The 14,428-nt window shown below is 35.0% G+C and overlaps 2 protein-coding genes across 10 annotated transcripts in view; one reads left to right on the top strand and one right to left on the bottom strand.

The window, feature by feature from the left end:
• The window catches only part of SRSF11 (serine and arginine rich splicing factor 11), a 43,374-nt gene extending 42,292 nt beyond the window's left edge, over positions 1–1,082 (bottom strand). For 4 of the 6 annotated variants that reach the window (XM_004762999.3, XM_004763002.3, XM_004763003.3 and 1 more), the window contains exon 1: positions 960–1,076. The gene's annotated coding sequence lies outside the window, so the exon portion shown is untranslated. Of the gene's footprint in view, positions 1–959 lie in introns of all 6 variants that reach the window. The other 2 variants (XM_004763001.3, XM_045064719.1) reach the window with 2 other exon arrangements.
• Positions 1,083–1,142: 60 nt separating this feature from the next.
• LRRC40 (leucine rich repeat containing 40) overlaps positions 1,143–14,428 on the top strand; it is a 56,044-nt gene continuing 42,758 nt past the window's right edge. For all 4 annotated transcript variants that reach the window (XR_001181192.2, XM_004762998.3, XM_013061649.2 and 1 more), the window contains exon 1: positions 1,143–1,347. Coding sequence is in view for 3 of the 4 variants with exons in the window: in XM_004762998.3 (XP_004763055.1) it covers positions 1,197–1,347 (151 nt within the window). In the remaining variant the exon portion in view is untranslated. The remainder of the gene's footprint in view (positions 1,348–14,428) is intronic.

Raw genomic sequence — 14,428 nt, 5'->3', positions numbered from 1 at the left:
ACAGGTAGCAAGAACCTGGACTCAGGCAAAACTCTGCTGAGTTTGTCAGTGGGCCATCATCCTATCCTACTGATCCCCAAGTTAATGGAAGATTAGGAGCATATTTCCCGGTATATGGTTCTGAAACAGAATCACTTCAACACAGTACAGAAGATGATGAGTTCCTAATTATTTGTTGAATGAATCAATACAGGTGTACATTTCAGACAGAAACTAACTATCCAGGAATACCGACAATACTGAACAAAATTTTCATTTTCTATCCTGGAGCCCCTTTCCTCACGAAGCACTCAATATTTAAAGCTCTATCTTCACTTATTAAAACAAAACAAAACAAACAAATGAGATAGGAATTACCCCTAAATTCACGAAAAAGAAGTAAGCTTTAAAAACGGCCGAATCAACTCCTAAAGTTAGTCACGTGGCTGGTCAGATACAGAAGCAGCTGGAATTCGAACTCACATTTGGGCTTCACAGTCCAAGCTGTTTTCGCTGCACTAAAGTTTGCATCTCCACCTGTCTCTGTAAACTGTCACTATAGCGGAGAGAACATTCATCATTAAGCTTTCTTTTTTCTCCTCCGATGCCAGCCCTTCCATCTCACACTCCCTCCTATGCTGGGCTACAAACTAAATACAACAGCAGGCAAGTCGAACTAATTCTCGGGAGTCCGGGTGTACGCGCGAAGAACCGAAATCTGTTTTATTTGTTACACCGGACGAAGGTCCCCGCACCACCTCCAGAAGCGACAAACACACACTAGGGTCCGCAGAGGCTTCAGACCGCGCCCAGGTCTCAAGTTTTAGTCAAGGCCCACGTTCAGGCCAAGCGAGGAGAGAAGGTTACCCTGCCCTGACACCCTCGTCAAGGCGGGAGCGCAGAAGAGAAGGCTGGAGTTGCAATAACCGTACAAACAATAAACCCTCAGAACCCCTCTTCAGCCCGTTAAACGCACTTACTTGAGCGAAGTAATTGCAAGACACAAGGCAGGCACTGGCAACGGGAAGGGCTCCTCTACCCTCCACCCCAGGCACTGGCGGTGACGACATCGGGACCGCGCCGCCAAGAGCGAAGGCCCCGCTCAAGGCCACGAGCACAGCGCACGGCGCGCGCTCACGGCAGGGGCGGGGTAGCACGCCGGCGCCACCTTTAAACGTCACGTGCGGCGCTCTGCTTCTGGACTCCAAGGTTTGAACATGTCGCTCCTGAAGGGAGTGGCGGAGAAGAATACCCGAGCGGGTTTTAGAGCTGAAAGGAGAGAGGTCGATGCTGCAGTACCTCAGGGGCTGTTAAAGGCAGCGAGGAAGAGCGGCCAGTTAAACCTGTCGGGTCGGAATCTCAGTGAAGGTAAGATCCAGAGGTACGACCAGATTGCGCTATTAGAAAGCACTTGCCCCTGGCCAGCTCCCTTTCCTTGGCCTGCTTCTGACATCTTTGCCACAGTCTCCTAGCCAGGACCCTCGGGCTCTAATTGAGGCACCTACCATATTCCCACTGGTCAGGTCAGGCCCGTTCAGTTCCTACTTTTTCTCAGGAATAATGAGCATATTTCCTAGATTGAGGATCTAGATAGATGCCATACAAAATCAATTTGGGACCATCCTCAGAAACCTAGTAAAGATCAGCAAGCACCTGTGTACCATGAATGAATAGTAGCCAAATGCACTTGTGATTGTCTCTTGTGTAAGAGGGAGTGGGAAGTGGGAAGAGAGAATATAGCATTCTTCCTGTAATGTTTTTCTCTACTTAAATTCAGGTTTGAGGGGCGGCTGGGTGGCTCAGTGGGTTAAAGCCTCTGCCTTTGGCTCAGGTGTGATCTCAGGGTCCTGGGATTGAGCCCCGCATCGGGGAGCCTGCTTCTCTCCCCCACTCTCTCTCTGCCCTCCTCTTTGCCTACTTGTGATCTCTGTGTGTCAAATAAATAAATAAAATCTTAAAAAAAAATAAATTCAGGTTTTAGGCTATTTGGGATTGAAACCTTCCATTTCCTTTTTAATGATTGCTTTTTTATTGTGTCATGTATAGAGTGGACCAAGCAAATACTTTCAGAACAAATCAAAGGGTATATGACATTAAATCTCTGCTCTACTTGGAAAAGCTTTTAATCAAAGGAAACATAAATATCTTAAAGCTACAGCTTTACATGCACATTTGTTTTTCGCAGAGCCTGGAACATTTTCCTTGCTACCTGACTAGGGCTTTTTGCTTCCTGTAGGACTCTGCTCAAAGGTCACACTTCCTAACTTGCCCTAATCAATAAATATTGCTGACACTATGGTTGGTTGGTTTTTGTTTTTACCTGTTTAATTTTTAAATACCATTTCACTATCAGAATTTATATTATATATTTGTTTATTGTCTTACGTACTCTCCCACTAGAATATTGGTTTCATGAAATCAAGGAGCTTTCTGTTACTCATTGTTGTATCACTAACAACCAAAACAGTTCTTGGTTCGTAATAGATTCTTATTCAATGTTTGTGGAAGGAATAAGTGAGTGAATGAATCTTTCCAAATACTAAGTGCTGTACTAGAATGTACTTTTTATTGGACCCAGATGATTTTGTCTATTAAAAGTTTAAGGGAGCAAATGAATTTTGACTCTTCACTCCATGTTGACATGACCAGGGCTATTTAGGTTACCATTGTATAAGCAGAGCCTACCACAATACCAAAACATATTAGGTACTCAAAAAATTATGTTGAATGAGTGGATGTATAGTATTTCATAGAGGAGAAAACTATAAATGGGAGAAGCACATGGTATTTGTAACTTATAAATCAAAAAGAAGTCCTTGTTACCATAATGTAGAAGATGTTTATCTAGCTATAGCCTTCAACAGCCCCTGTCATTCAACCTTTGACATCCAAACCACTGTAATTCTGAACCATGTATAGCCCCTTATGGAGCCATGCTCTTTATCTGCACATCTTTGCTTATGTAACTTTGAGATGCTTAATCTCACTGTACCTTATTTTCTCATTTATAATGTGGTAGTGATAATAGGGCCTATTAAGGTTTAATTACCAAGTACACAAAGTACTTAGTACATAAAAAGTGCACAGTAAAAATTGTTACCATTTTTATTGCTATCACTGTAAACATTGTAATAGCTTCCTAAATACTTTCCTGGATTTCTTTAAGTCTCACACTCTAAATCAGTGTCATTACCAAGAGTTATCTTTCTAAAACCCGTATCTTATTATGTCACTCACATTTAATGACTCCCCATATATCACAAGATTCAGTATAAAATTCTTAGTGCAACATACAAAAACTTTTTGAAATCTTGTCCTTCAGTATTTACAAGGCCCTCCTATCTTTTCTCAGAATCCTATACTTTAACAACAATAACAGTAATGAAAAATTCTTTTCCCCGAACAACTAACCATTTAAAATAATGTTTAGATTGTAGAACAACAGTCTTTTTAGAATAGTTTTAGGTTTCCAGAAAATTGAACAGATAGTACAGGGTTCCCATATACGCCCTTACTCCAGCTTATGGTTTCTCCTTTATTAACACCTTACATTAATGTAGTGTACTTGTTACAGTTGATGAGCTAATACTGATACATTAGTATTAATTAAAAAACCATAGTTCACATTACTGTTCACTCTTTGTATTGTACAATTCTGTGAGTTTTGAGAAATGCATAATGTCCTGTATCCACCATTATGGTGTTCTATAGAACAATTTTTCTGCCCTAAAAATCCTCTGAACTCTACCTATTCATTGTGGCAAGACTGATAGCCACCAATCTTTTTGCTCCTATAGTTTCGTCTTTCCCCAAATACCATATAATTGGAATCGCATAATATGTAACCTTTTTGACTGCTTTTTTCACTAAGTATTCATTTAAGCTTCCTCCGTGTCTTTTTGTGGCTTGATAACTCATTTCTTTTTTATCAGAATATTCTATGGTTTGGATGTACCATTTTATCCATTTACTTTTTGAAGGACATGTTTGTTTTTTCTAGTTATTGGCACTTATGAATAAAGCTGCTCTTGGTGCTCAGGTTTTTGTGTGGGTGTAATTTTCAATTTTCAACTAATTAGGAGTGCCATTGCTGGATCACATGGTAAGGCTACACTTAGCTTTATAGGAAGTTGCCAGACTGTCTTCCAGAGTGAGTGTACCATTTTGCACTCTCAATAACAATGAATGAAAGTTCCTGTTGTTCCACATCCTTGCCGATATTTGGTGTTATCAAGTTTTTAGAGTTTAGCTATTCCAATAAGTATGTAGTCTTATCTTAATGTTGTTTTAGTTTCCTATTCCCTAATGACATATGATGTGGAACATCTTTTCATAAGCTTGTTTGCCATCTGTTTATTTTATTTGGTGTGGTGCCCGTTCAAATCTTTTGTCCATTTTTAAATTGGGTTGTTTGTTTTCTTACTTTTTAGCATGGTTGTCCTTCATCTTTTTATGCTGCATATCTCTGTTCAGTAATTTAGGGTTCAATGACTAAGTGATGCATAGAAGGCCAGTGGCCTGTTATTTAGGATTTTTTAAAGTCTGTGTTATATGACGTATAGATGAAAGCTATGTAAGTGTTTATGTTTTTTGACATAAAGTAATTGTAGAAAATTGATCACTATTTTCTGATAAACTTTTACTAACTTGTCCCTTTTACTGGTATACATATTGTTATACTTCTAAAAATATACTCATTTTTAAAAAAGTCTTCCTAGGGTGCCTGGGTGGTTCAGTTGGTTAAGCATCTGACTCCTAATTTCTGCTCAGGTCATGATCTCACGGTCCTGAGATAAACCCCACATTGGGCTCCACAATGGGCGTGGAGCTTGCTAAAGATTCTCTTTCTCCCTCTGCCCTTCCCCCTGACCCCCTGCTTGTACTCACACACACACTCTCTCTCTCTCTGTAGCTCCAAATAAATAAATAAAAATTAAAAAGTCTTGTTATTTTTATTATCTCCAAATGTTATTACCATATAATTATGAATTATGTACAAAAGCAGTGATCAAACATGGCTTCTTTGTGATTGCTTACAATATGTATGAGAGATCATGAGATATTTTATATGAAAGATATGAGATAATAAATATGAAAGTGTTTGAATACTGTGGGGAGTTACAGATACTTATTTAAATTGCATTTGTTATATACCTTCTATCTATGTTTCTTCCAGATATTGTGAAGAAGTAAATTAACACTTCAAACAATTTATAGTCACATAGGCATTTTAATATGTTTTATTCAGATCTATTTATCAAGAATTGCACGTTAAACAAATTTTTGTGTTGTACTCCAGGTCTTTCTTCCTGCCATATTTATGCAGCAATTTAAAATTGCTCATGTCCGTTATTTCTATATTGGAAAAATAGAACCTGGGTTTTAATTTTGATGTATGTAACCCAAAGCAGTTAAAATTCTGTTTATTCTTTCTCTTAGATGGTGGCCTTCTTGAATTGATTCTTCTTAGTGGAAGCTCTAAGAGTAGTGAGACATTTTATTACCCTAATAGGGTGTTAACTGTACACAGTAATTTTTACCTGTAACGGAAATGAATACTTTTGACAGCTTTTAGTACCGTTTCTTTTGATAGGCCATAGTTCTTTTATGAAAATACCCATTTATCGTTTTCTTCTTTATAAAAGCATTGTGTCTATTATAGGAAAAGTATAATCTATAGAAAGCATAAAAAGGGAAAATAGTCATTCAGGGTTAGTCTCTATTGATATTTTGAAGTTCTTCTTCTAAAGTTTTTTGTGTGAATATAATTTGCCTTTTTTTTTTTTTAAACAAACTTAGAATTGTATTGATTTCTGCTGGACTCCTGTTGGAACATTTTTTGGTGTCACTTGAATAATCTGATTATTCTTAATGACTTTAATATTTGGTCTTATGATTACTATAATTTACTAAAATGTTCAAATATTGTTGGTAGTTTTTTTAAGTTATCATTCTTAAGTGTCAGTTCTGTAACTTCCTGATAAAGGTGTGCTGAAACAAAATAGCTGTTAATAACCAACTTCAAAGAAGAATATTAGAAACATTCTGGAAATTTTTGAATGAAAGCTCCTTTTCTGAGCAAGTATACAGAAATATGTCATTGCTTGGTTTAGTATAGATACTGTAGCTTTTTTGATGGACCAGGTAAAAGAAAGATGGAGTTGATAAGGTGGTATTGATTGTTGCCTTGTGGTTACATGACATTGGTAGGATAGTGGTGTAGAAAATGTTTTTGGGTGATACATCAAAAATTCAATGAAAGTAAAAGGTGCCAGAGTTTGTAATAAAAGAATGCTGTAAATTTTAAAGGAAACCACATGATTGAACTGACAAGAATATTGGTAAGAGGATACTTTTCTAAACCAATTAAATTTGTTTGGAAACCATATTATTTGAAAGGGAAATATGGGTATAAGCTTATCCCTTATTTTGCAGAGAGCAGTTTGGTTTGTTTCTGTTTGTGGAATTAAGTAAATAGGTCTAGGGCTTCTAGGCCTCAAGATGTCATGCCATCTGTTTTAAGGTACTGAGAGTTTGCCTTTTTCAAAAAAGTGTGTGAAGTTTGTTATGACACAGTAAAAAGTGGAACATGACCGTATATTTCCCAAGTTTTAAATAACCGTCTTTAAATCTGTATTAACTGTGTTCTGCTTTACTATTTAGCTTAACGCTATTTTGACTACTAGTTGTCTTAATTGAATTTAATTGTATGAGCAGCTAATAATAATTAACCGAAGTATCAGATTTTAATAATAATTTCAGATAAAGGGACGCATGGGTGGCTCAGTGGGTTAAAGCCTCTGCCTTCGGCTCAGGTCACGGCCCCGGGGTCCTGGGATCAAGCCCTGCATTGGGCTCTCTGCTCAGTGGGGAGCCTGCTTCCTCCTCTCTCTCTGCTTGCTTCTCTGTTTCTTGTGATCTCTGTCTGTCAAATGAATAAATAAAATCTTAAAAAAATAATAATTTCAGAAAACTATTGAGTGGATCATCCAAATAAGCTATTCTGGAACATTCTTAGAAATGAAAACAAGAGGGAAGTGTTTTAATCTGTATACAATGACAGAATCTTGAGGTAAACATTTGGTTTTTAGTATACTGAAATCCAGAGAAATCTGCTTGTTTGGATTATGAAACAAGGAACTAGGTGGTTAATTGAAAGTACCATTCCTATTTCTTTGTCTGTTAAAATAGTTCTGAACTTCATTGTTTAAGTCTCTTGAGAGGTATATCTCAAGTTACTATCAGTGCCAAAATTTGTTTAATAAATTAGTGCATAAATTAAACTTATGTTTATATTAATATGTTTACCTAGTTGCATTTTAGTATGTTTTCTTAGGAAAGGATGGGAGCATTAGTTGAGTGAATGCCATCTGTCATGGATACTGTCACAGAAAAAATACAGATTGAAAAGAATGGAATTATAGTTTCAATGAGTTTTATCTTCACTGTAAAACTGAATATACCCTCAAATTAAAATACAAATTTAAACTTGTTTTTCTCTTAAAGTGATTAGTAAAAAAATATTTCCTTTTTTATATGTCAAGCATTGTTTCGTATTATTGTTTGTTTTTTTTTTTTTTTTTTAACAACAGTATCCTGCTGGACTTCAAGAGAGAACAGTTCTCTTCATACATTCTAATATAACAATGACTCAGGTGTTCTAAAACATAAAGATACTCAAGCTGAAACTGAGTTAATGCTTTCTATATAACTATTCGATTTTACTCTGGTGTTATGTGTGGATATGTGTATGACTGTATTTGTTTCTTATTGAACTTTAAAGATAGTCTGAAAATGGCACTGCAGTATTGTGAATAGTCAGTAGGGGATTCTTTCTTTAATGTAAAGGGGCTATTGGTTGCCACGAATAAACTACTGTGAGAAATTTGGAATGTTTATCAGTGAGCTTTCCCTGATCTCTTGCAAAGTGCTAGTCCTAACTGGTTGATTCTTGTAAAATCCTCATAATTGGGTAAAGGGTTTAGTGAATGGCATTTGTTGGATAAGCTGATATTAAAATATTATTCTTCACCTAGCAAAAGACTTTTTGTATTACTATTGCTGTATCCTAGCATTTAAGTTACTGCGGGGCTCTCTCATTTAATCAACAAGGAAATTGGTAACCAGAGATGTTGGATTACTGGCCAGTTTGATTAGTTGTACAGTTTAAACCAAAGCTTAGTTCTCTCTTTGGTCAGTGATACATCCAGGATGTTATCATGTGTATCATAGTTTAACATATTTACAAGCTTTTAGAAGATGGAATCTACGTATATGAGTATATAGACCTTAACAGGAATAATTATGGTTTTCCACCTTAAGGAAATAGCATACACTATGGGTGATCATTATATACATGAAATTGTTCAAAACTGTCCAAAAAGATTTCTCAATTTCATGATTTGTTGCTTCTGTAGTTTACTGGCTACACCTTCTTTTATTCTTCCATGTAAAAACCACTTTAAACTTTTAAAAAAAATTTCTTCTCTGTTTCTAACCGTACCTGCCTCTAAGTGCCTTCCCCATATTAGCCACTAGTTCTCTGGCATCAATCCATCGGTAGTCCTTATTTCTATAATTAACTATTATCAGTGAGTAATATGCCCCCCAAAATATGCAAAGAGATCTTTTCCCAGTCTTTGTTAATGGCCATTCTGTTCATTGTGGAAGCCTCTAGTCATGTATGGCTACTTAAATGTTAATTAACCAAAATTAAATAAAATTGAAAATTATGTTCTTCGGTCACCTTAGCCACATTTTAAGTGTTCAATAGCTGTATGCAGCTAGTGGCTACCATATTGAATAGTGCAGCGTATAGGATATTTCCATCATTGCAGAAAGTTGTATCGAGTAGTACTGTTTGTGACAATTAACATCTTGTGAGAAATATATTTATCTGTGTATGTAGGTGTATATATGTGTGTGTATTTATGCATATATATACCTTGATATATATGTATATATACATACACCTATGTGAATGAATATATGCACACATAAGATTGCCTTGATACATTACATCACGTTTATCTTATTTTGAGTTAACCTTATTGGGATATGATTTACAAACAATGTGTGCATCCTTTTTAAGTGTACCATTTAGTGAGTTTTGATGTATATATATGTGTACACACACACACACACATTTACACATACATAAAATTGTGTAATCACTACCACAATAAAAAGTATAGAATATTTCCAACACTCAAAAAGTTCCCTTAAGCCCCTTTTTTTGTCAGTCAACCCTCACTGCTAATTCTACACAATCAGTGATCTGCTTTTGTCAATACAGATTAGCTGCTTCTAGAATTTCATTTAAACAGAATTATACATTTGCAATTTTTGTTTTGTTTTAGGCTTCTCTTGCTTAGTATGTTTTCTCAGGTTCCTTCATGTTGTTTGTATCAGTATATTTTTTTATTGTTGAGTGATAGTCCATTGTATGTATGTGTGTATGTGTACATATATATGTATATATACATACATATATATACACCTCAATTTTTTATCCATCACCTATTGATCAGCATTTGATTTGCTTCTAGTTTTTGGCTGTTATGAGTAAAACTACCATGAGTTTTCAAGTACAGTCTTTGTGTAGACGTATGTTATCATTCCTGGTAAGTTACAAACCTGAGAATAGAATTGCTTGACATATAGTAGTAAGTGTATATTTAAGTTTATAAGAATTTACCAAACTTTTTGCTCCTAGTAAATAAGAGATTCAGTTGCTCTAGATTATTACCAACAGTTTGTATTGTCAGTCTTTTTGATATTAGCCATTCTTGTACTTGTGTTGTAGTCCCTACCTCCTTATAGTTTTATTTACATTTCCTTAATGACTCATGATGTTGAGCATCTTTTTCAACTATTCATTGGCTATTTGTATATCTTCTACCAAGTGCTCAGATTTTTTGTCTCTTTTTAAGTTGGGCTATTTGTATTTAAGTTGTAAGACCTTTTATTTTTGGGATAGAAGTATTCAGATATCTATCTCTATCGATATCTAATATATTTTTGTGGTCTAAGGATTAATGATTTCTTTTTTTTTTTTTTTCTTAAAGATTTATTTATTTGTCAGAGAGCGAGCGAGAGCGAGCACAGGCAGACACAGTGGAAGGCAGAGTCAGAGGGAGAAGCAGGCTCCCTGCGGGGCAAGGAGCCCGATGTGGGACTTGATCCCAGGACGCTGGGATCATGACCTGAGCCGAAGGCAGCTGCTTAAACAACTGAGCCACCCAGGTGTCCCGAGGATTAATGATTTCTTTAGAAAAACAGAAGTTTTCAGTTTTGAGGAAGTCCAACTTACTATCTTTTCTTTTGGGATTTGTACTTTTTCTGTACTAAGAAATTTTATCCATCCAGGAGCTGTGAAGATTTTCTCCTCTGCTTTCTCTTAGAATTTTTATAGTTTTGTCTTTCATGTTTAAGACTATCATCTATTTTAAGTTAAGGTTAGAGTGTGTCATAAGGTAAAGGTTGAAGTTCTTTTTTTATCTATATGAATTTACAGTTCCAGTGCCATTTGTTGAAGAAGACTTTTTCTTACTAAGTTGGCATTTCTGTTGAAAATTGGTTGACAGTATATTATTGCATGGAATTTTCCTGAACTCATTTTTTCTATTGATTTATATATCCTTAATATTAATACACTGTCTTGACAAGTTTTATAGTTAAGACTTTAAATCAATTATCGTTAAGTTCTGCAACTTTTCTCTACTGTTTCAAAAATTAATTTATTTTAGTTCTTTTGCATTTTGATAATACATTTTAGAATCAGCTTGTTAATTTCTGTAGCAGCACCATCTGAGAGTTTGATTATGACTGTGCTGAATCTGTAAGTCACCTTAGGGAGAAGTGACAACTGAAATTAGTTTATAATTTGGTATATTTGTCTGCTCATCTAGACCTTCTCTAAATTTTCACAGCAGTATTTTTTATTTTCATACCACAGATTTTGCATTGCTTTGTCAAGCTTAGCCCCGTGTATTTCATGGTTTTAGATGCTGTATCTTAAGAATCTTTAAGCATCTAAAAGAGTTTTTCATTTATTGATTGCTAATACCTAGAAGCACAGTTGATTTTGTATATTAACCTTGAATTCTCGAAACCCATTCCAAGAATTTTCTTATAGGTTCCTTAGGATTTTCTACATAGATGATCATGTTTTCTACTAATAGAGATGGTTTTACTTTTTCCTTTCCATTCTGAATGCCATTTATTTTCTTTCCTTATTGCATTGGTCAGGACCCAGAGTAGAATTCTGAAGTTGTGATAATGGGCATCCATGTCTTAAGAAGACACTGAGAGAAAGCACCTATTTTTTACCATTATGTATGATGTTAGTTGTATGCTTTTCATAGAAACCTGCTATTAGGCCAAAAGAATTCCCTTCAATACTTAGTTTTTTGAGAGTTTTTATCTTGTTTGTCAGTTTTTTTTTTGCATTTCTTGAGAATCATTGTTTCTTTTTTCTGTTAATATGATAGATCTCATTGATCTTTAGATGTTAAAACACTCCTGCATTCTTGATGTAATTACCACTTGGTTGTGATGTATTTTTTATATGTAGGTAATTTGTTAAGGAATTTTGGGTCTGTAATCATTAGGGAGTTTGGCTTGTAGCTTTTTTCTTTTTCTTTCTTTTTTCTTTTTCTTTTAATGTCTTTGGTTTTGGTATCGTGGTAATGCTGGCTTTATAAAATGAGATAGAGATTGTTCTTTCCTCCATTTTCTGAAAGAGTCTGTGTAGAATTAGTATCATTTCTACTCCAAATGTCTGTTAGAATTCACCAGTGAAGTCATCTGGTTCTGGAGTTTTCTTTGTTTAAGTAAGTTTTAAATATTTAAATGGCAATATTTAAAATAGCAAATTCAATTTCTTTAATAGATGCAAGGCTACTCAGATTTCATATTGTTGTTGTGGATTTTTCCCCCATTTCAGGGAATTTGTTCATTTTATTTAAGCTATTGAGTTTATAGATGTGACATTGTTTATAATAGTCTCTTCCTTTAATCATCTATAGGATCTAAGGTGATATTTCAATTTTCAAAGAACCAGGTATTGGTTTAATTGCTTTTTATCTATTCTGTTTCATGGATTTCCCCTCTTTATTTCTTTGCTTTTGTTTACTTTGTGTTTAATTTCTTCTTTTTCTAGTTTGTGATTGTAGCTTATATCATTATAAAATGAGGTTATTTATGAAGACTGGACTTGAGTTGATAATTGTTATAGGTGGGTGGTGGATAATGGAGTGTACTTCATTATACTGTTCTTTAAATTTATGTATATATTTGACTTTTTATATAATATTTTAAATATTACATAAAGTAAATGAAGGACACTTGGGTGGCACAGTTGGTTAAGTGTCCAAATCTTGATCTCAGGATTGTGTTCAAGCCCTATGTCGGCCTCCATGCCGGATGTGGAGCCAAATAGATAAATAAATTACCTGACTATATCGTAATTTTTCTCACATTTATATGCCTATTGACATTTATCTTTACCTGATAGTATCTGTTTTATGCATTGGTAAGCTATTTTAGGATAACTCTAAAGAATTCCTCTATAATTAGGACTTTTTGTAACTTTTAGTGGTTCTTTCTATTTTTGGGTAGGAGAAGAAAGGTGATATAAATCTTGATGCTCTAAGCTCTTGAAGAAATTGGGATACCTCACAAACAGTAATGGGGAAAAGAAAGAGCAGTATGTCAGTATTTCTGGAAAAGCAAATTGATTACATGTTCAGGAACACTGGAGTATCAACCTTGATAGTTCCCACAAGGACAAATTTTGCTAACAGAAAAATCTGAAATAATGATAACATTGTAACATTCATTTAGTGTAGTTGACAGGTAACAGATATTTTCATTATGTTGTCTGTAAATTTCTTGAGCTCCTTGCCTTCATCCCCACCAAAATTTGTTATTACATTGCTTATTAATTATAATCATCTTAATGTACCTCTATATAGGTATCAGAGAAAAATAGATGCACAAATGCTCTATATATTTTCTTAGGAGTAGAGTTGTACATATCATATAGTTTCTTCTGCCTTTTTGTGTGTGTTTTGTATTGCCTCTTTTTTTGTTCTATAAATGTTTGTTGGTAACTAAACCTGGTTGGCTCATTGGTAACTTAAAAAAAATTGTTCTAAAGAGTAACACTGATATTTAGTCAAATACATGAACATCCCCATTTATATGGACCCTTTTGGTGTCAATAAATTCACATTCTAATCTGAGTTGATTTGTCATTTCTTATTCTTACTCAACCATCTATACCTATATACCAAAATAATAATAATAATAATAATAATAATAATAATAATGGTAGCAGTAGTAATAGTAATAGTAGTAACAGTGGCACATTTTATGGTGCTTTTGCTCTCAAAAAAGTTGGGGAGAATGAATTCTTTTTATTTTTCTTTGCTTTAAAAATAAGCCATAATCCACAAACAGAAAAATGAATGGGCTTATATTCTATAATATTCATAGTAGCTAGATTCATTTGTAAAAGTATAAAGTGACTACCTAACCAGAGAGAAGGGGTAGGAGAGGGATCTTTTCTTTCATTATAATATGAATATAGACACTCCATTTTTTTGAAGGAGCGTAAGTCTCCTGGATTTCAGAAACTCTGCTTTGCTTCTATAAAACCATTATATCAGATTATTAATCCTGAATTATACTTCAGTGTCCTGAACTTGAAACTTTGACAACATCTTTCCATTTAGTCGCATTCTGAAATCTTCATCAGTGACTGCAGGATATAATCAATTGTTGCCTTGATGAAAGTTCTAATCTACTACTGTATAGTCCTACTTTTATGCAGGAATGAAGGATCCCCCCCTTTTTTGGTAAGATTTTATTTATTTGAGAGAGTGAGAGAGAGAGCACAAGTGGGTCTGGGTAGGAGCAGGCAGAGGGAGAGGGAGAAGCAGGTTCCCCACTGAGCAGGGAGCCTGATGTGGGGCTCAGTCCCAGTACTCAGGGATCATGACCTGAGCTGAAGACAGAGGCGACTGAGCCCCCCAGGTGCCCTGGAATGAGGGACTTTAAAATAGTTTTGGTGTAACACTGTAGCAAGTTAATACCTTCTGGAGTTTCAAATTTTTTAGTGGTGAACTTGGACTCTCCCTGTTCAACATATATGGTCTTATTTGCTATGTTTAAGAAGTTATTGTGTTTGCTGCAGTAGAATTCACATGATGTTGTGTGATGGAGTAAGAAATAAAATTGTATGTTGGGTAAAATAGCAGCTACCAGAATTAGTTATGCCTTCCAGATGTCCACTGAGAGTCAAGGCAATATAGCTATGCAGGTGTTTGAATCCTATTTCTGCTACCTAATAGCTATGTAGCCCTGGGTAAATTCTGTGCCCATTTTTCTTGTCTATAAAATGAGAAGAATAATAGCATCTATGTCACAGAAATATTATGAAGTT

This window comes from Mustela putorius, unplaced genomic scaffold (genome assembly GCF_011764305.1).
Source record: "Mustela putorius furo isolate JIRA1106 unplaced genomic scaffold, ASM1176430v1.1 tig00003853_pilon_pilon_pilon, whole genome shotgun sequence".
In the NCBI taxonomy this organism is placed as follows: Eukaryota; Metazoa; Chordata; class Mammalia; order Carnivora; family Mustelidae; genus Mustela; species Mustela putorius.
The sequence above is the reverse complement of the archived record's forward strand: the minus strand, read 5'-3'. Positions and strand labels throughout refer to the sequence as shown.